The sequence below is a fragment of the Meleagris gallopavo genome, chromosome 12 (assembly GCF_000146605.3).
Source record: "Meleagris gallopavo isolate NT-WF06-2002-E0010 breed Aviagen turkey brand Nicholas breeding stock chromosome 12, Turkey_5.1, whole genome shotgun sequence".
NCBI lineage: Eukaryota > Metazoa > Chordata > Aves > Galliformes > Phasianidae > Meleagris > Meleagris gallopavo.
In genome coordinates, this window is record NC_015022.2 from 8,419,700 (window position 1) to 8,441,147 (window position 21,448).

Below are 21,448 nucleotides of genomic sequence, written 5' to 3' on the forward strand. Positions count from 1 at the left end.
AAATGGTGTTCCATCAATTACCATTCTCAAACGTGTGGTGAAATAGGCCTCATCATGCAAATATTCATGCAAATAGACCACTGTGTGACAGCCATAGAAGAGAGATGGAGAACTGGGCTCAGATTACATAGCATCTCAGGTTAACTAACAGGTCCATTGTCAAAATACGGGCAAAAATAAGTACTACAGAAACTTGAGGACCAGAATCACTATTTGCAAAGCATATGAGAAAGAGTGCACCTGAATTACAGTGCAAAATAATTCTGCATCCTTTGCTGACAAAAAGTAAAAATGAAACTGCTTTTCTTTCATAGAGTAATAACAGTAATCATGTGTCTGAAATACCAGCCTTTAAATTTAACAGTATATATTAAAGAAATCAGAGCATTTTTCAACTATCTACATGATTTCATGTAATTATTTTAAAATTTTAATGATAAAAGTAGTTTATGGAGTTTATTATTTTCAACCTTGAGAATAAACTTATTCTGAATCTATAACTGAGATAGAAACTAAAGAGTAAATGACCACTGTTCAAAATGTTGGTGTGTGAATAAATGAAGATGCACAATGTCTAAAATTATAGGTTATTCCCAAGCAAAATAAGGTTCAGTGGATTTTTTTTCTTTTCCCCAACTGACTCAATTTCTTAGTTTAAAAGCTATGAAGGATATAGAATGAGGTTACAAGGGATATTCCAAATGTTCATGTCACTTTGCCTCTTAATGACTAAAAAGATGGAAATTCTACTTATGTGCATCTTCAGATACACAGATTTGTCTATATTCACAGGCTTAAGAAACTGTGCTTTTCTGGTGTCACTTTTGGGCACTGTGCCAATCTTATGGAAAGCTGTAAAAGTAACCTAGCTACAATAAATCATGCTTTTTTCAAATCTGATATATATATTTTCAAATTCCTGTAGACCACTTCAATGCTGGTTTGACCTAAATGTGCAGCTCTTATTCATTAACAATTCCATTCTGACCTAATTCATTACCCTTGACTAGACAAACAGTTATTTATCGGTTGTGAGTAGTTTATGTATGCTACTTGAATAAATCTTTGTCTGCCAGACCTGCACCTGAGAGCAGTGGTCCTAAGGACCAGATTAATTAACATAATTAAGTTTTCTAAACAAGTATATAAACTATAAACAGAAAGGAAATGTTTAAATGACTTTGGAGGAAAAGCTGAATATAAACTTTTTGTTCCTTGGTTAGTTTTATCAAGGCACTTTCTCCTGAAAGCCTCTTTCTTTAGTTTATGTGATAAGAACACTGGAGCTTACTGAAAATGGAAAATCTCTGCCAAAGAATGCTGACAGTAAACCCAGAAAATCGTCTTCTTCTTGACCAAAGAAGAAACTCATCATTAGGCTAGTAAGGATGCCAACAAATATCAAGCTATACTCTACAAATTTCCATATATTATCCATTTTCAGCAAGAAACTTGGGTAGTTACATAGTTCTTCTGTAAAGGACCAAGTTTAAACCTGAGGCTGGAGGAAATCATTATTAGTACTATACTACTACTACTGTAGTTATGTTAGTACACATATTTTTTTTTTAGCATGATAGCTTTCTGTATTTTAAATCATCTCGTAGTCTTGAAGTCAAATTTAGCATTTTCCAGATGTTTTTGAAAACAGATGATTAGAACTTTCACACTAAGTACTGCTATGTCCAACTGGAGGGCCGGGAGGATGAAATTTCCAGGATGAGTCCTGGAGTTTAGCACAAACAGGCAGGTGATTTTGATCCTCAAATGTCTGACCTTGCGCCATTTGAAAAGCAAGGCATAACTTCATCTGAACTTGACGGTTTAAAAAGTAGTCAGGAATCCTGTGTATAGTGTGGCATCACCTGACAACAGGACTATTTTGAGAATTTGGACTTACTGCATTGCAATGGAATTTACGGCCAGAACACGTGTTGCGCAGGCAAATAAGTGGATGCTTGGTGTAATGGTTTAGTTGCAACAAAATGTTTTACGTTATATCTTTACCTGGGAATGAAGGGCATTTCTTAAAGTGGCTGTGAACACCCTGTAATGTTAATGCTGATCTGCTTTAATCACTCTGACTCTTGTCTGGGCTTCTTGGTGTAAAAACCATCTCCAGCAGAGGCTGCCTTTCTATTGGGTGCATGGATAAGTCATTGTTTTTCTGGATGTTGTTAAGTCCTCTTCCTTTCATTGTCTGTACTCTGCACCGTCTCAGAAGAGTCACCAGAATTGCTTTCATCATTACCATGGCAATAAACTTTCCTACACAGCCCCGGGGGCCAAATCCAAATGGCTGGAAATAGCGTGATGGAACCTGTGCAGAATAACATGAGGAATAAACTTTAAGCCAAAATTTTCTTGATAAAATCAGTTAGAAAAATGATGGAATCTGTAGTATGGATAGGGAAGAAGCATGGAAAGAATCTTTTAAGAAAAACTGCTTCCTTCCTTATATCTAAGCTATGTCTTGACTTCACACTGGTGCTTCTGTTACTGAATGGTCTTCCCACACAAGTCAGGCCAAAACATGGAAATAAATACAGGAAATAACTATGCCATTTCAAACGCAAAGGTAGCAGGAAAGGTAAAGTTGAAGCAGTTGAATTCTGCCATGTATTGCATTTTGCTTGTCCCCTGAGAACTACAGGGATTTTATCACAGGCTGTGAGTAGTGAAGGTTTCACTTTAATATATGCTAAAGTACATTTAAAAACTTCTTCTGAAATAATTTATTATAAGGTTCATAAATGTCTAAGCTAAATGTTAACGTGTTATGTAACATTTATCATAAAGCTATACACCAGTTTTCAAAATGTGATCCTGAGAAATGAGCAATTTTCTCATAAAATGCAATGTTGAATTTTTTTTTAAACATTTATAAAGTGATTATCTCTTGTTCTATCAACTAAAATGTGAAATTTAAGATTTCCAGAACTGCTGAAGAAAGCACAGAAAACTTCTACCTTTGTCAACACTGAATAGGTCAACTATCCAAACAGTCCCCTGAAACATGAATGTTACTGCTTATGATGTACCAAGGCACTTGGTATGAAAAAAGAAAAGCAATTAGTTAATTTTTTTCTTTGTTAATGTATTTCACAATTAAAAAGAATGTTAGCTATGTGCTTTTCATTTCCTTTTGAATCCAGAATTAGGATACAGAAGGATGCTTCATATTAAATTTTCTAGAGAAATTATCCTTTCCCCTCATTTTTTACATTGAAAAAAAATTTCCTGTTCAAATCATTTCAAATAAACTGAGATATATACTTTTTCAAAAATGATAGCTAAATACAAATGCTTATAATACAAAGCAAGTGCAGCAGCTGGCAGTATAGCTCAATGGCAAGCACACAGCCTGTGAAAATGGAAAAATATTTAGATTCTAACAATGTCATCTTATAAATAATGGTGTGGGTTGCTATTAGCTTAGAGAACTGTGAGAGAATTATGCTTGCTGGAATAATTATGTGGCAAACATCATACATCAAATCAGTTGAAAATGTGTGGTTAAATATTTGGTCAAGGGGAAATATTTTTAGAAGCTAAGTGTGCTTATAAAATAAGCAAGAAATCCATTTTTATAGAAATATCTAGAATGAAAACAATAGGTGACAAAATGGACTCTATTCACATTGAGGAGTTCAGTAAACTTAATCAGTTACTCTATCTTTGATTTTTCTACATGTTTCTGGCTTGAGCATACATAACCTTTTCCCCCTCATTTCTTAATTGTCTTCAGGTGTTTTACTATTTTTGAAGTATCACAGTGGCTCTCCTCTTTGTTTTTTTAGAACTGAAATTTCTTGTTGTGCATCTTCTAACATCTTACAGAAAAAAAAGTTTTGCCTGGTAATAAAATGAATTCAGATTTGTTATTCAGTTGGTCAAAATGAGTTATGACAGCTGTAGAAAGGATTAACCCTTTAGCTTTAGCCCCATACAACTTTTATACCTGACAGGCCACTAGACCGTATAATGAGGATGCTTATATACCATGAAAATCTGTTCATCTGTGAGAAAAGGCTAACATTGCACAGTTGAGATTCCCTTAATAGGGAAATTGGTAATGCCTTCCATTCTTGCATGTCTGGCTGGCTGTTCTAGAGATCTAACCTCATAGCTGTGCTAGCCAGCAGTTAATATTTCATATTTTGTGTCCTCTCTTTCTTGGATAGCAGCATCTTTCATTTCCACCTGCACTGGTTAACAGTCAAAAACAAGGAGTCAAATTTGCCATGGAACTGGTCTGTCTTTTTTCAGTGCACTTTTAATTTCTCCATGTGATTACTGCTGAACAAGTATATTTTTGGTAAACAATTCATTTGATCAGTAATCAGAAGAGCAAAGTTCTGAATGAAAACAATCTCAAGAATGATTTACAGTAGTAGGGGGTTACAAATAGAAAAAATTCTTTTGGGAGTTGGAATGAAACTTAGATTAAATGGCATGTTGCATTGGGACAGTATTACCCAGCATTTGCATTACTGAGCTGATTAATATTTAGGATTGTCAATTCAGTGTATAAAAGATGTGTATTTTTACTTAGTGTTTGTTTGTATTTATTAATATATAAAATAGGTGCTAGAGACTGTCTCTTGGGAATTACCATACTGCTTCACTTCACCAGAGATTCCGTGCACTGCCTCAGCTCTTTATGTACTGCTTGCATGGCTGTGGCTCTCTAAAGCCTCTCTATTTTGCCTAGCATCAGAGATGGTGGTAAAGATGTGTTTCTTGGACAGTCTTCGGTGGAATTTTTAAATTGGGATGCCTGCAAAAATTCTTGTTCTCAATGTTGTTGTTATTTTTGAATGATAAGACACTTTGATGGGAAAATGCCCACCTACCTCTAATTAAAACAATAGTAGTAATAAGCAGGACGTACATCTGGCTAGATAGGTAGTTAGTCAAAGGGAAAACAGCCTTGGTCACAAAGGTCTTGATCAAAATAGGAGGAACATACATTGTCAACAAATAATATCCAATATCCTGTAGGAAATAAGGTGGAAAACTTACATTCTTCTCAAAGTTTTCAAGAGAAAACTCATTCGGTTTTGGGAAGAATTCAAGCTTGTGCATACGTCCAATGTTAAGAATAATGTTTGTCCCCTTTTTCACAGGGTAGCCATCAATTACATCATCTTGCAAAGCTTTTCTCATGATTAAGTCCACAACTGGCTGGTATCTCATGCTCTCATAAATAAAATTCTCCACAATTTTGAGGTTTGGCATGTCATCACTCTGTACATCTCTGTCACCTTCAGGAATAAAACAAATGGTGAAGCAGTTGGTTATGAATTTATTACAAGCATAATACAAATTCCAAAATATTTTAGGAAGATTTTCAGTTCCTGAAATGGTAGGAAGTACCCATCAGCTTCTGTGTAGTTTCATGTATGCTTTCCATTTGGAAGCCCATCCCCACCTAGTGTCAATACTGGCAGACTGGTAAAAATGGGCAAGGAGAAGGCTGAGGTACTCAATGCATTTTGCTTCAATCTTCACTGGCAAAGCACAGTTCATTTTAGTGGACTTCAAGATTGACATACTCTGATATATCAGGATTTTATAGAGGTTTTGTGTAGTGATGAATCTGAGGCTACCCTCTGATACTATATTCCAAGTACAGTAAGAAAAACCCTTTGTGCTATGTTGTGGTGGAAGATTTTGCTGCTGTTATGCCAAACAGGATTCCAAGTTTTTTCTAGAGTCAGTAAAGTGACAAGAAGGCTCACTATTTGGATTTCCCAGATATTCCTGGATTTCCTTCAGTTTTAACACTTTGGGTCATTCAGAAAAAATTCCATAAGAAGACAAGGGGAAATGCAGCCTCCTAATCCAAGTGGGGAAAAGAGGCTAAAACAATTACAAGAAGTTTGATTGAGGTAACATCATAGCTCTTGCTTTGTATTTGAGACATAAAAGTACCTCAGGGAAAGAGGAAAGGATTTTTTAATATGCTTGCCAGTACTTAACTGACCACAGGATTGGATGAAGTTAGTTTCTATGTAGTTCAGTGGAATTTAAACTTTGAATGAAGACTAGAGAAATGGAGAATACAACCTTAAAATATTTTGATTGTTTACGTCATTAGTATTTAAGGAGGAGACCAGTTTGAGATCAAAATGGATGACAGCAGGGTGATATAATAATTTTAGTTTTCTTTAACATTACCGTTCTGCAGTCATAGTGAAACTTCGGTTCTGTGCGTACACAGAGAAATATTGATGTTTAGAAGTATTTGAAATGAGTGTTCCTTTTTCAATTTACCTTGCAATAGTAAAATAATTTCACTGGAACTTCTGAGGTGATTTAGACTGCTGTTCTTATGGGATAAGTATTTTTTCTCAAAATTGTCAATTCTGATGAATCCTGATAGAATTTATCTTAAAAATTGTTCATCTTTCTCTTGATCTTGAATAAATTTGTCCACATAAAGTGGTAGCTCATATATATTAAAGCAAACAGTCATGTTAGAAGAAAATCCTTAGAGTTTTCAGACTTTGAGTGAGAAATGATCTCTGCTCAAGCAAAATTATATTCCTGCACCACTGACTTTGCAACCCCTACTTACCCATAACAGTTTCAATTTCTCTCATCATCATCTCCTCCACTGTGGGGTGCTCTGCAATCAGTATTAGCATAAAGAAGAGAGTCACAGATAGAGTGTCAGGAGCAGCGATCATCATCTCCAGCACACACTGGTTCACATTCTCAGCAGTCAGATCTCCTCTGTTCTAGAAAAATTGGGGAAAAAATTGGGGATTGCTGACCTGATGCCAACAAACATCCCATAGTAGTAGTATGGAATGGACCTAGAATACATTTAAATGAAAATCAAGATCTTGACAGTCTCTTCCCTTATCTTTTAAGAAGCATTCTTTATTCCTTTGATATAAATATATGTTTTAATGGGTGCATATGATTTTACAAAAAAGTGAGGCTTTGTTCTTATCTCAGATTCTTACTGATTTATTACCTTTCCCCACAGAGTATGTGAGCTGTCAGAGATTAGGCAAGATAGAATTTACATAGCACTTGGAGCCTTTGCAAGTAAAAGGCAATGCATCAAGATAAAACATGGGGGTTAGAGAGAGAGCATATCCCTGGATGCTCTTCACTCAATAGTTTTCAGGATGCTGTTTAAGGTGTGAATAACCAGGATGCCGTTTAAGCCACCTGTTTGAGAGATTCCTTCAAACTGTCTAACTTGTATCCCTTCTTGATGATCTGAATTTGATATGTGATCTCTAAATTGTAAATTCTCTATGCTATTGAAAGAAAATGGATAGAAAAATCGAAGTTGGCAAAATTTTAGTATATTGCCAATACCTGTGCAAAAATCAGCTGAGATGCAAAATCCATGTGCTCATCCAACTTTTCAACAGAGGAAAGCTTTTGTCGCTTCTGTTCTATTAAGATTTCCATTGCTCCTTTCAAATCTTTGCTGAAAGTGGATAAAATCCAATATATTAATTAATATCTGAAGACTTTTAGTGTATGATTAAGTATAGATAATGTTCAGAAACATGAAGGTTATACCTATGAAAACACCTAAGGATAGAAGTTCAGTATTCTTAAGAATGGTTACATGGTAATTTGCAAAAGCAGCAATACTGACGGTTTTTATATTTCTTATAAAATAATTTCTTAGATTGGACCGAAATCTTATCTTTTTTTTTTGGAATTAAAAGGGTTGAAACCTCTCTATATATCTAAATGAAATAAAAAATATATTAGCTTGATGGTAGAGTTGATTTTTTTTTAAGAATAATATAATCAGACATACTGTCAACAGTATGCATTTTGATTTTGGAAAAATGACATCCAATAGCTTTTATTTTGCATTTTCAATTAACTACAGATTTGAAGGCCACATTCTTGTAGAAAGACTGTGCTTATAGGGGGGTAAATACACTTAAAATTCAAGCTTGGTAAGCTTCTCTTTATATACTGTATAAAACAGAAAATCAGAGCATCAAAACAGAAGAGGAAGTTAGTACTTTTACAAACAGGAAGGTGGCAAAACCTATTTATTCCTTACTTAAAGAAAAAAAATTTTGAAATGCATTGTCATGCTAAACACCAAATTTTGGCTCAAAACTCAGCCACTGACCAAAAAAAAATGCACATTGCAGACACTAGTAAGTAGAATTAGATGGAGGGATTAGCCCTCTTTTGGGGCAATACCATGCATACAGACATGTTCTTGTTTCCAGGAACCAACAATCTGTGGCCTGCTATTTGTCTGTCCTTGATCATATCGTAAATGTAATTTCTCCCCAAAAGATGGCTTTTCCTTTCCTCTTTGAACTGAACCTGTGATTTCAACTTAGTTTCATACTTTAGCTTTCAGGACTATTATTTTGGTAAGTAAATTAGAAGTGTGTAGACAAGGACTTTAAATGGCCCTCTGAGATCAGCCTGTTCATAGCATTTTTCTTTCCTGGGTTTGTAGAAAGTGGCCTTCAGTCAGTCACCATTGAAATTTTCACAATTTACTTTCTAAGAGAATGATTTGAAGAAAGATCTTCCTAGAAAGTAAGAATCTTAGGCAAATCTGTAGAAATTGTTGATACTTACGCTGCCTCTTCATACTTCTTGCAAAGCCAAGAAATCTTAAAAAATATGTCGGGCTTTAATAGAAGAGCTTGCCAAGCATCAAAGTAGTTCTGAATCTTAAGAACAATGGCACTTTCTGAAAATAGATGTAAATAAACAGCAGTATAAAATCTAAACTTCAATAGTCAAGCAGCAGAAATGCTTCAGGGAAATTAATAATGAGGCCCTGCTCCTGCTAAATTGACAGGAGTTTGATAAACATTTTTTAGTAGATGCCATTAGGAAACAGTTATAGCACATTGCAGATGAGGTATATTTCTTTGTAGAAACTCTTGGTAGGTAGGGAAAAGGAGATGGTGTTTCAACCAGAGATGTTCTGCCATGGGAGAGCAGAAGCAGAACTCTCTTGCAGTGTGTTGAAATGTGCTAATTTATGTATCGTGGTAATATTATTTTGTTTAAATGGGCTTGAGGGTGAAAGAATCAGAGAAGATTGGGTTAATTTTTATTGCAATAATTTCATTTGGTGGGAAGGTTTTTGATTCTTACATGGCAATAATGTTGGGATTGTAGCATAAAAACCTCTTTAGATGTGAAAAGCTATATATATATATAATATATATGTATATATGTATATATATATATATATTTGTTCCAAATATATATTTGTTCCAAATATATATATATTCTAAAAAATGTTCTCATGATTAGAGTTACTTATCAATTTCAGTAATTCATTTAGTGATGTAATAGTGTGCCCTTGTTCTGTTGTCTGAAACAATAACTCTAAGAGATGTCAATGAATATTTCTTGTTTATGCACATGAAGTATAAAATAAAGCATTTAGTACCATCCAAAGGGACCCCTAGAAAGAGCTTGTTAGATGTGTCAAGCATGATCCGTCTCATGAGATTCAACACATTGACATTTCCTACTTCAGTGGTCACTTCTTCTAGTTTGTCCAGGTGAACAATTGTTGATTCAACACAAATGGCTATCATGCGCACAAGACCGGGACCAGACAGGGCTGTAAATACAAAGATGCAAGATGATCAAAAGCTTGATTAAATTTTATACTTTATTACTAATTTGCTAGCAATTACGATGTTAGTAAAAAAAAAAAATGTAAAAAATTGTAGCCTGCATTTTTAGTTAGAATGGCAACAAACACAAAGATTGAACTTCACTTGCATCCATCCACTTCATGTTTAGTGCTAGGTTCATGCCACATTAGGTGTTTGGCACTATTTGCTGCTTTTTGGTGCAGAAGGTACAGGCACTGTGGGCAGCCTCTCTTGCTCACAAGTATGCTGAGCAGGGATGTTAGGTTGGGGGCTCACAGGGAGGACAACCGGCATTTCTGGGAACACATCTCCTGGGTAAACAGCACAGAAACTCTGCAATAAGCTGCTGGCTACCTATGGTGTTGCTGTGGACATATTGAAGCTTGCTCTAGTAGAACACTCTGCATTAGCCTGTATTAGTCTGTTCAGCTATGGACGCTGGAGATAATGTTATGAGGGATATTTTCTGTATTCATTTCAAGAACTCAAACATTCTTCTGCTGTGTAATTCAGTGGGATTATTGATGAGCTTTAGCTGGAATGAACTCAGTGCTGAATGCCCCAGGTACTATAATTAAATTACTTTTCCATGTAAGAACTTCTGTAATTGCCTGAAGTATGTTATTTGATCAAATACATGTGGAGAGGGGTTGTACATTTGGAATTGAGAAGAGAGGCTGTCTGGCTCATAAATCGAGAGAACTACTACTTCTAGGAACATGTAGGAAAGAAATTATTTTTTTCTGCTGTCTTCAGCCAGCATAGAGCAGCTGATAGTTTTCAATGGCAAAATCAAGTAGGAAAGGCCTGAGTATCATAGGAAGTATGGACAGAAACGTGGACAGAATTTGCTAAATACATTTATGGAAGTGCTAGCTGAGCTAATGTGAATTCTGGACTTGAAATTTCAATTATTTTTACATCTGATTTGTGGGCATCATTTTATTTTTTTTCTTTTCAAATACCATAACAAACACAGTAAATGTGAAAGAACATGTGTAAAAAAGTATTTTGAGATCATAAAGAGAGAATTGGTCCTTCTAGTTTAATTATGCAAAGGGCACATAACATTTCAGAAAGAAACAGACCATGTGATAGAGTGGCCCGGTGTGTTAATGTGCACTGATTTACCTTTGGTGAAGAAGGGTCGGATTTCCTTCCAGTGTGCTGGGTTGTTATTAAATATAATCCCATTTTCATACATGCCAATGCACTGCAATCCAAGTTTGCTCCCAAATCGAGAAACGTAGTTCCAGTGTTTCATTACATGGAATACGCTTGAGGATCTGGGAAAGAGATGTGGGGAGAAAAGGAAACAATAAAATGCAATTTCAAAGATTATACATAGAATGTTTTTCTGATACGCTCAGAAGTGCTGACTTGCATTCTTAGTTTATTCTTGACATTGAATGCTGCTCCTATTACATAATTTAAAAAATGATTGAATGGCTTCAGAATTTATACTAGAGCAACAATGTATTCTAACTGGATTTAAACATTTTTTCAGTTAAAATACAAATGGTCACTGAAAGATTTTAATGTGAATAGCTTTTGTACACTCATAACTTGTATTTCTAATAGGAATCTACACGTATACTCAGGCAATAACCGGTATCAGATATTTTAGAAAATTACGTAAAATAGTGACAGGTTTATACATTCTTATATAGTGAAATTCTTCTTCTAACATTTAGATTAGTGGTTTTAAATTAATTTCTTTTAATTTTGATATTTGATTTTTTTTCCTTAATTTTTTTTTGGATGGACGTAAATAACTCAGTCCTACTAACAGCTAATGTGTGCTTTTCAAAATCACTACAGGGAACTTCCTAAGACCCTCAAGTGCTCATACCAGAGGCTGAGTAACACTGCCCTAGAAAACTGCAGGTTATATATTGAGCAAAAATATGAGGAATAACACACCACAAATAAATGAAGCAGTGGAACTGAAGATGACGTGTTTTACATCCGTGTACATTTCTATTCCTTTCATGGTGACATTCACTGCAGTTGATTGTCTGCGTTTCCAGAAGTATCATCCATTGTATTCTACCGATTTCTGTAATCCTTGGCCAATATTTTGGGAAGAATGGTATATCTCTATCTGTTAGTCAATCAATTTATCCATTCATCTACCCTTCTAGTTTATATGTAGGGGTTTGCCGCAAACAGCTTGACCCCAACTGACTCCAATTATGATATCTATTACTTCCTTGAGTAAGAAGAGGCAGTAACATGGCAGATTTAAGGGAGTGTGATTCCTACTTTCATTCAAGTATGTTAGAGTACAGACAAATTCTGTTTATTTCAATGCATTTAGTATTTATGTTCTGAGGCATCAATTTTTCTGTGATGAATAAAATTAACCAGACTGTTGATAACTTCATCATGTTAAACTTCAACTGTGATTCTGTAGCTATTTGGCCATTCCTGGACACACACAGAAAGCCTAAATGTAGTTGGAACTTTTGGGTATGCAGCATCATAATATTATCAAGGGGAATATTCGTACAAAAATATATTAAATTGAAAATTTTCTAAAGCCAAATATGTAGGATGAATATTCCTAAATAGAAATATGGGTGAATCCAGTACATGCGTACTTCTGTTTTTACAGTTTACAAGGTTTGTTTTCACATATGTTGGCCAACAGGTTGTGACTAACCTTATTGCTTTGAGATATATTTATTAGAGGGAGATAGCATTTTAGTAATGCCAGCATGATGAAAATCTGATTAAATGAAAGCTAACAAAAAAGAAGTAAAGCAGTGGTGTAAAGATTATATGTTATGTGGTACAAGTAAACAAATAGGAACTAAGGAGTATGCACTTATGCACTTACAGAAGTTGGAATATTGTTTGGTTTTGGAGTGAACTTAAGAAGCACTCCATAAAAAAAGTGTTTTGTTTTTTTTTTTGAAGTTAGATATTAGTTCTCCATGTGATATCAGTGCTTTTAAGCAAAAGATGCCTGAAGAAAGGTGATGTATAGCCTGTAATTTCTGATGCATCTACAGCTTCAGTTTCTTAGCAGCAGTCCTGAGAAATCCTGTAAGAGTTGTCTTTCCTGCATCATCTTTCATAAAACTTTACATAATGAGAGCTGAATATGCATTGACTGATATTGCTAATATATATTTTTAAATGAATTATGCATATTAAATCTTTTACTACTGTTTTTCTTTTAGTGTCAATATATTTTTTTTAGTGCTTTGTGTAATTGAATTCTAGGAGTAATCTCAGTAATTGGCGTGGAATTACTCATGATCCTGTAATGCTGCTTTTGCTTAATTACTTTGCTGAATTGCAGCCATAATCTTCAAGAATTACTCTCATTTTAAGGAGAATCTTAACACAGGAAACTAAAATTTGGCTTAAAGCTGTGTGGCAGTCAATCAGTCAGCATTCATGTGTAATGTGTCATCCTAATATTAAACGGAATAGTAAGTTGTAAGCATCTTTTAGGATTGGGTCATAATTCTTTATGTTACTTTCCTCTTAGAAAACGAGAGACTCCATCCAGTGGTAGTCTTTAATAGAGACCTCAATAATAGAGTCTCTAAAAAAATAAAAGATTAGAAAAAGATCTGTGACCAACAGGAAATTAAAGGATAATGTTATGATAATTTTGTAAAGCAATGATTTCAATTCTACCTCAGAAAGTAGCAAAAACGTTGTAAATCTATGAAACAACTTTTTCATTTTCTTGAAGATAGAAAATAAGGTTTACTTGCTAATTATAAATGTTTCTTCACCGCTGATCCAAACTCTTACGAATTCTCCATATGTCTTGTTGTAGTAGTTGCAGGCGTTACCTACTCCCATCCAGAGAAATCTCCCATGTGAAATGAGGGGCCCAATTCCCATGCAGTATCCTGGCCCTAAGGGAAAAATAGGAAAAGTTTTCTCTTGTCAGCGTGCACAGGCAAGAATATGTCACTGAACATCACCCCTTTGGAGACTGCCCTTTTTGCATTATGGTCGAGGTTTGCACTGGCAAACCACATAAAATCCCTTTGTGAAGTTTTGTCTTACAGAAACTTGCACCTGCATTGCTGGAGTCTCATTTATTACCTCTGAAAACCTACAAGCCATTCAGTGTGAATACAGCAAATAAAATTCAGTATTTCTTTATGTGACTTCAAACCATTCTTTGAGATTGGTTACAATCGGGTGAGCAATGGCTAGACACCAGAAAGAAGAAATGCACATGACTTATTTATTTGTGATTTTAATAAATCATTTGAGTGATCTTGGAAATAGCACCTATAAAGTTGAATATCCGTGTTATGTAATTAAATATACTTATTTTAATCTCTTTTAATGTAATTATATTTGTCTTAGTCATTAATACTAGAGTGAGAAAATAGATATTTAGAGGAAAGAGTATTTTAGTGCTGTAAATTTTTGAAAACATGCTGAAATAGGAGGTAAGAAAGAATTCATCAGCACTTAAAGTTATCAGCTAGAACCTACAGTAACTCAGCACTGAATGTCCTTACAACAAACAGGAGAAAGTGGAGAGAGCATTACGGAATTAGCATGGCTATTGAATCATTTTTAAAGGAGGTTTTTCTTCTTCACAGGATGCTTACCTTGCCTCTGGCAATGTCTGTAAAAGACAAAAATCTGCTAAAATCTGCTAAAGTCATTTGGCAGATAGTACTTCTTGCTTCTAGCACAGATAATTCAGTGAGCTTTAAGCATGCAACACATAAAAAGTAGGAATTTATAATGCACATGAAAATATGAACATATAGAATTTGTCAGATGACGTATCTTTCTAGCATATACACAACAGAAGCAAAACAAAATGATGTATTTATATGGCTAGGCCAGGTTTGTTAGGGAAGTGGTAAGGTTAAATAGAGCCTAATTTCTTTCATCGGTTACTTTAATGTCTGCGTTATTATTAGAAAGCTTTGCTGTGTACAATTATTATTCAGCATTCCCTTCTCATTTAAATTTGAAGAACTATAGAAATACTTTGGCAGCTGTTAGGCAATACCATGGAGTTACCTTACCTGGTATTGATGATGTTTCTTCGTGATTCCATATTAGAAACAGAAGGCAGATGAGAATGATGATAGGCACTGTGGCAACGGGCATCAAGTCTGGTACCAGGCTGGTGAAGTAGTTTAGTGAATTCAAAGTTTCTGGTATCATCTTTTCCAATTGATTCTGCTTTGCTTTAGAGAGAGGGAGAGAGAGAGAAGGGGAAAGAAAAGAGGCAGAGTTTTTTTTAAAGCTCAAAGCTCTATTCAGATCTGCTCGGTACCTTTCAACCTGGTGGAGGCCCTGTAAATGACCAAATTACCTCTGAGGTAGCTGTGTTTTATAATGAGCCTGACGTGGACTGCTTGCCAAGACAGGCTACATCACAAGTTGAAAGAGACATGCAGCAGACACTCTCTTTGGCTGGAAATAACAAAGCTTCTCTGACCTTGATATGAAGGCACACTTTTGGATGCTTTGGCTGTCAGACCTTTCATCTCCAGCATTGGCTTTGCTGGCCAGTACTGAGGGTTACTCCTTGCAATTTGCTAACCAAAACACAAGAAATTAAATTCTCAGCACACGTGGAAGCACTGAATAAGTTCACACATGGACTTTTATCACTGTTTCATAGTCTCCTTCCTTCCTGCATGCCTTTAGTGTTAGTCCTTAATTTTCAGAAAGCTTACATTAGTTTTTCACGTTGTGGATACAGGAGTTTGTTTGAAGGAATATATATATATATTTTATAGTCAGCCTTTGAATGGAGTACAAAGTATTGCGTTTCTTTACGGTGATTCTGTTGGTGAACACTTCGAGAAAATTAGTTTCTGCTGTAACAAACGTGACCATGGATTATCTAGTCCTTCAGGTAGTAGCCAGCATTGAGCAGCACGGAAAAGCAAGCAGGTGAACAGCTCTGGGATGTACGGCAGGAGCAGAAGGATTGCTTTGAAAATATTTTGCCAATTTTTGATTTTGAATCATAATACATAAGAAGGAGGATGTGATGATATGAGTGAGAAAATCCTCCATAACCATGGAAAGATGCAGCTCTGTAATAATGTAAAACATTTTCTTAATTCTGCTCTAATAAGAAAAACGAAAATGTTTTCTTTGTTCCTCCCAGCAGTGATGTAGTTCCTTACTAGGAAGCTTTTTGTTGGGCTTACTTTCAGCAAGTGTTCTCTCTTTTATCTCATGATTTGGTCTCACAGATGGAAGAACAGCTAACTTTGTAGTAACTCTGGGTGCTACCATCATATTAAGCTATGCCAAGAAAGTGATAGGTGCTTTCTAGACGGAGAGGAATTGGTGTTTTCAGGCAAAATGTTTACAGTACAGACCAAATTTATGTGTATATGTAGATGGAATCATAGAGTGGTCTTATTTAATCCAATTCCTTTCACTGAGTTTACAACACATAGAAATGGCTACGCTTCATGCACGTAAGTTCACTTCTTTATTACTTTCTCTCTGGATCTGACTTCATTTTACAATTTTTTAGAGTATAGTCCTATTTTTTTTTTCCCCACTATGATACAATAGCTACAGTGTGCACCTTATTGTTAGATTTATCATTCTTATATCCTGCACCTGGCTGCTATGTAAATGAAAGGCAGTGAAGATACTGTCTTTTATTTGAATCCATTTTGTACTCTGGAACCTGCCTGAAGCACACGAAGCATTAGGAAATGTGGCTCCTTTAGTATTTAAAACAAGCAATTGACACTATCTGAACTGAGAAATTCTTTGCCCCATTTTGATAAATACAATCCAAGAACACTTCCAGGTTTGGAATTTCTAAATATTTTTTTTGTTGGAAAAGTCAGATTGGCGATAGAAAAATCATCTTGCAAATACTTCAGATGAACTTCTTGTCCTGCTTACACTCATTTTCTGTGAAGAAAATCACTCAAGAAAAACTAAAAATTTAGTAAGTAAACTTTGATAGTAAGCAGAAATGGAACACAGCTGAGGTGCATGGAAGAAGTTTTCACTATTCTTGCCTATTTGATCTTGAAATCTTCTGTGGGTGGTTTTCTTTTCCTTGCATCTGGGTGAGGTATGTATCTGATAAGAGGGTTTTGTTGGTTCTGATTGTTGCTTATATAGGGGGAAGGGGAAGGAAGGAAGCTTTTTAAGTCAGAGAGTGGGAGAGTGGGAAAGAAGCTCATAAGGAAATGCTTTTGTGACATAAATTAATTGGATATGTGTGCAGGTAATTTTAGAGCTTAACAGCTGTTAAGCACTTGCCAGCAGAGGGACCTACAGATCATGGATCTTTAACACTTGACTGAAATACTGTTCTGGGTTCTGTTAAGCACTTTTCTCTGCAAAAGGTGCTTCAATGAGTGATAAGAGGGTTCCACAGTAAAGAATTTTATGTATTTAAGTGAAAACTGTATTAATCCCCATCCTTGCAGCTGCAGCTTGGTGCTTAATGGCTATGTTAATAGAAGGACAAGCTGTGTATGTAGTTCATAGAAAAATAGAATATAGAATATTTTACAGAATCAGTGCTGAAATTTACTGATAATTTTGAGAAGGAGCTCGTAAGAGTACCAGAAAACTCTTGAAGACCCATTCTTGAGTTCTAGAATCCTTTCCTCAGCAGTATTTCAGTTATCAGGAAGGATGTAGGAAAGAATCTGTTGCTTGTTATGAATCTCCAAATATTAGTGCCCCATAACAGCATCCGAAGCAGTTTAACTAAAGTTTAACTAAACAGTTTGCAAAAGTGAAATTTTAAATAGACCAACTTTGCGCAAAAATAACCGTTGGATTATGCAGTTCTATAAGTCTTCATTTTTCCATGTAAAACATTGTAGCCTCCCTCTCTTACTAGTAGCTGATTCTAGATATTGTCAGTTCACCCTCAGTTAAGACTGACAATTTCATATAGACTATAAAGCTTCGGACTTCTCCATGCAAGTAGCTGCTTGTAGTGGTTCGCTTGTATTTGTTCTGCAGATGTTCCCTCAGTGAGCAACAGTCAGCAGGACAGTGGCTCAGATTATCTCTGCACTGGTGTTTCAGATCATTTCAGCTGTTTGCTTTGATAGCAAACCGTGCTATGATTGTCTTCCTATTACAGAGCAACTTTAGAGCATGCAAACTGGGGTCATCTTTGATGCAAATAAATCAGGCAGTGTACTCAAGATCTGTGTCTCATGCATACCAACTTTTAGTGGAATTTCAAGTGGCATAAAGTGCTTAAATCTAAAGTGAACCTTTTGAAATGTATGTAGCATAGGGCACGGATCAACTCTACCAATTACTTTTCTTTTTGTAATAACTGCTTCCATTGGACTATAATGTTTTCTGATGTTGACGGGGCCTAAAAGGAACACAGAACCTTTTGACAAATAAAATAGTTGTATTTGCTTTTTTTAAGCACATGAGTTTCTTTGTTGGATAGGGGCTAAAGCACTTAAAATAGGATGAGAGCTGTTTCTGACTGCACATCAGATTCCTTTAATAGATCTCACGCTGAAGGAGTTCATATGACTATTACAACACTGCCTTCAAACGGTGGACTTTGTTGTGAAATAATAAATTAACATTTGAGCTGTAGAATAAAAAGTCATTTGTAGTACTACCATAAAAGTGGTCACCTTTGTGTAGAACTTATTCTAAGAACCACAAAAATGAATACACCTTTTTTGTTGCTCAGTTACATTCCTTTTGAAGAATTAAACCAAAGTAGGTAGATACTGCTGAATGTACTACATACATGACATGGACAAACCTTGATACAGAGAGCTGTCTTGTTCCCTTGAAAGTCCATCAATTCTTTTTCACAACAGCAGAAGTATAGATATGCTAAAAATATGCACTGCCTATAGTTACCTTTTTCAACCATTTCTAGAGTTTGAGTCTGTGGAGAATTGGTGTTGCTGGTTCCATCACATCTAGCATGTAGATGTAATGGAGGAGCCATTTGGAGCTTCTACAGTGGGCTTTTGGTGTTGTGATTTCAACAAAGATGTGGTCAACTCATATCCAGCTCAGGAGTTCTCTCCCTGTTTCTGGACAATATGTACTATTTTCTTGTAGCTATTTATACAATGTGAATGTGTGAGGCAAGGTACTCCCTGTGCTGCCCAATTGACTGTACAATAAGTATTTCTGCTTCCTGAATAATCTATAATTATTTGAATTGGGATTTTTCTTTCAGAAGAATAATGATCTGAAATTAAATCTTGGACAATGTCCTCCTCTGGGATTTTAATTACAGTCTGAAATGATTTGGAAAAATAACTTGCTAGTTCTTGTACCTTTCACAAAGGGTCTTGTTGTTGCTTAGGAACTAACAAAATGTCTATAAAAAGTACTATCCACATTAGACAGTAAAAGAGTTTCGTTTGGAACATACACCTTCTGAAGCAGAATAAGTATGTCAGTGTCAGTGCAGGACACCATTGAAAAGAAGTACAGAGAGAAACAAACTTCTGCAGTGTTGGTAAGGCTCTGTATTACTGCCTCTCTATCTCAAAAGTTCCCTTAGAACACCAGAAGCTCTGATTGTACTCAAAACCCAAAATTGAATTGTAGTTAGTCAAGAGAATGTTTTCTCTAATATGCTTTCCATCAGATCTGTTTTGAGAGTGCAAAAGACCTATATAGAGTTGCTTTTGTTTCGGATCTTTTTTTTTTTTTTATTACAACTATTATCAATTTGCTATCACTACTAGGCAGGTGTCTTTGTTTGTCATTTGGCAGATTGAAGGCAGTTCGTTGTGCCACAACTACATCTCTGCTGTGATACTTCTATTGCTAGCATGTACTTTAGCCCACATAAGCAGAAAGTTAGTTGACACAGAAGGGATTGCTGTGTAAGGAAAGTAACTCTTCAGTTCTTGACTTCTGGCTAGAAATATCAACTATTCTCTCAAAGTATGTAAATTAACCTGGAAGAAAATTTATCTATGTTTCTGAGGAAAAAGCAGGATTAAGAAGAATGTATGAATACTCTCAAACTATTTACCTTTCAGATAACTTTCAGAAAGCACTTCCCCACAGCAAACCAAGCTAGAGCAAGTCATGAGAGAACAAACCATTTCCAGACTTGTTTCACTTCATGATTTTTTTTAACGTCTCTAATAAATTCAGTTTTTCCCTCCTGTGACAATGAAACCTGGAAATGCTGGTTTTTCCAAATTTGCTGACAAAAGTTAGCTCCAGCTGTTAACTTGCTATTTGTCTTTAACAGTTGTCAGTATCCATTCTCTTCTATGTATCATACCTTAACTTTGTCATGCTTCGCATCTTTATGTGATGTGTAGTGAATGGAGCAAAATTCAATCCACTCTGAAGTGAAATCAGAGACCACAGAGGCAATGGATGTGTTTTCTTTTTTCTTTTACAAATCACCAGGTTTGTACCTAAAAGAACTAAAAAGTTATAGTACGTGATGCAATAGAAGCACTTTGGAGGTTTGAATGAGGTGGAAAGTTTCTAAGGATTCCTATTCAGCAAGAATGTTGTACTTGCTTTTTTAAATAGAAACTTTGTAGAAAAATGTCTGTACATTTAACAGTTTATTATTTTAATGCTAAGAATTTGGTTTAAAATCTGCAGATCTTCCAATCAAAAAATCTATTTAGATACCGACAACGTATCATCCATACAAAGTTAATTACAGAAAGTAATTACAGAAAGTAATCAGCTGAAAGTATACTTACTCCACAAAAACAAAATTAAAAATCACACACACATTTCTGTAATGTCCTATTCACACAGTCTGAAGAAAATACAGCATATGAATTAAAAAATTACCTGTGTCCTCCTCTGGATTTTGTGAGTGAAGAGTGCTATCTTTCTTACTGATGTTCTTCTTTTAAAGATCTGAGTAGGTTTTCTGGTGATCCCTCTCTGTGGCATCTTTTATGCAGGTGCTTCTTGTTGCTAAGAGATCAGTTGCTTAGAGATGGAAGTTTGTTTTTTGTAATAGATCAGGGGCCATTGCTATTGAAAATAGAATTTTGTAATTTTACCTCTAGAGCTCAGTATATCAGCTGCCAGCAGTAGAGATACACGTGTCTAGAACTGATTAGAATTGTGACTGGATAGCAAAACAGAAAAGTGAAGTTTAATCATAATTGAAGACTTTTAATACCAAGGAAATGGATTTGGCATTTTAATGGGGGTGCAACTATCAGAAATGATGCTAATTTTTTGCCTTGTGCATTTCAATCTATTGATGATTTCTAACAGATAGGAAGAGAAGTTTAAGTGTGTCATTCTGATATTGAGATGGCCAACACTGTAGATAACATTTCATGAGCTACCATCCTGCATCAACACTACAAAGATTGTAATGGCTATCCTCCATATTTGTGTGTAGACTGTTCCCTTTATATTCCCAGTTGGCCTAGTAACACTTCAGAATTAATATGCGTACTGAAGGCTGGATTCTCTGCTTTGTAGGGCTGTAGCCTTGGTCAGCTTGAATAAATGCAGTGTATGAAGATTAAATGTTTCTAAGAATTGCATTAAACAGTTGCAGGAAGCAGAAATAAAGAACAGAGTTCAACAGAAAAGGATGGTGATGTGATTAAAAGATGAGACAAACTCGGAAGTATGAATAAGGTAGTTGTGTCTGATACTGGTTTGAAGCACCAACAGAAGTTTGAATTGGGGGTCTAAATTTATGCTACGACAAATTCTTACTCAGCTGCCTCTTCTATGAAGTTACTTCTATGATTTCCAATGGAGTGTTTTGAGAAATAGGTCAAAATCATCTTTTTGCTCAGTGCTGCCAAGTTAAGAAAGCCCAGTTACTCAAGGCTGCTTTCAGCAAGACCGAGTCATGT

The 21,448-nt window shown here is 35.4% G+C and overlaps 1 protein-coding gene across 1 annotated transcript; it reads right to left on the bottom strand.

The window, feature by feature from the left end:
- Nucleotides 1-677: 677 nt before the first annotated feature.
- LOC100549427 (aromatase) lies at nucleotides 678-14,954 on the bottom strand. Its single transcript, XM_003209445.3, has 9 exons — nucleotides 14,660-14,954; nucleotides 13,366-13,516; nucleotides 10,767-10,921; nucleotides 9,422-9,598; nucleotides 8,593-8,707; nucleotides 7,342-7,456; nucleotides 6,584-6,746; nucleotides 5,026-5,267; nucleotides 678-2,320 (listed from the first exon to the last, which is right to left on the bottom strand). The coding sequence occupies exons 1-9, from the start codon at nucleotides 14,799-14,801 to the stop codon at nucleotides 2,072-2,074; spliced, it is 1,509 nt and encodes a 502-aa protein (XP_003209493.2). The 5' UTR covers nucleotides 14,802-14,954; the 3' UTR covers nucleotides 678-2,071.
- Between the last annotated feature and the right edge of the window lie 6,494 nt (nucleotides 14,955-21,448).

Excerpts from the sequence above, each read along its gene's own strand:
- LOC100549427 (XM_003209445.3), bottom strand. The coding sequence starts at position 14,801 with ATGATACCAGAAACTTTGAATTCACTAAACTACTTCACCAGCCTGGTA. Across the intron at positions 6,747-7,341 it reads CTCAGCTGATTTTTGCACAG|AACAGAGGAGATCTGACTGC; the intron begins GTATTGGCAATA and ends CAATTTTTCTAG. Across the intron at positions 5,268-6,583 it reads AGAAATTGAAACTGTTATGG|GTGACAGAGATGTACAGAGT; the intron begins GTAAGTAGGGGT and ends TTATTCCTGAAG.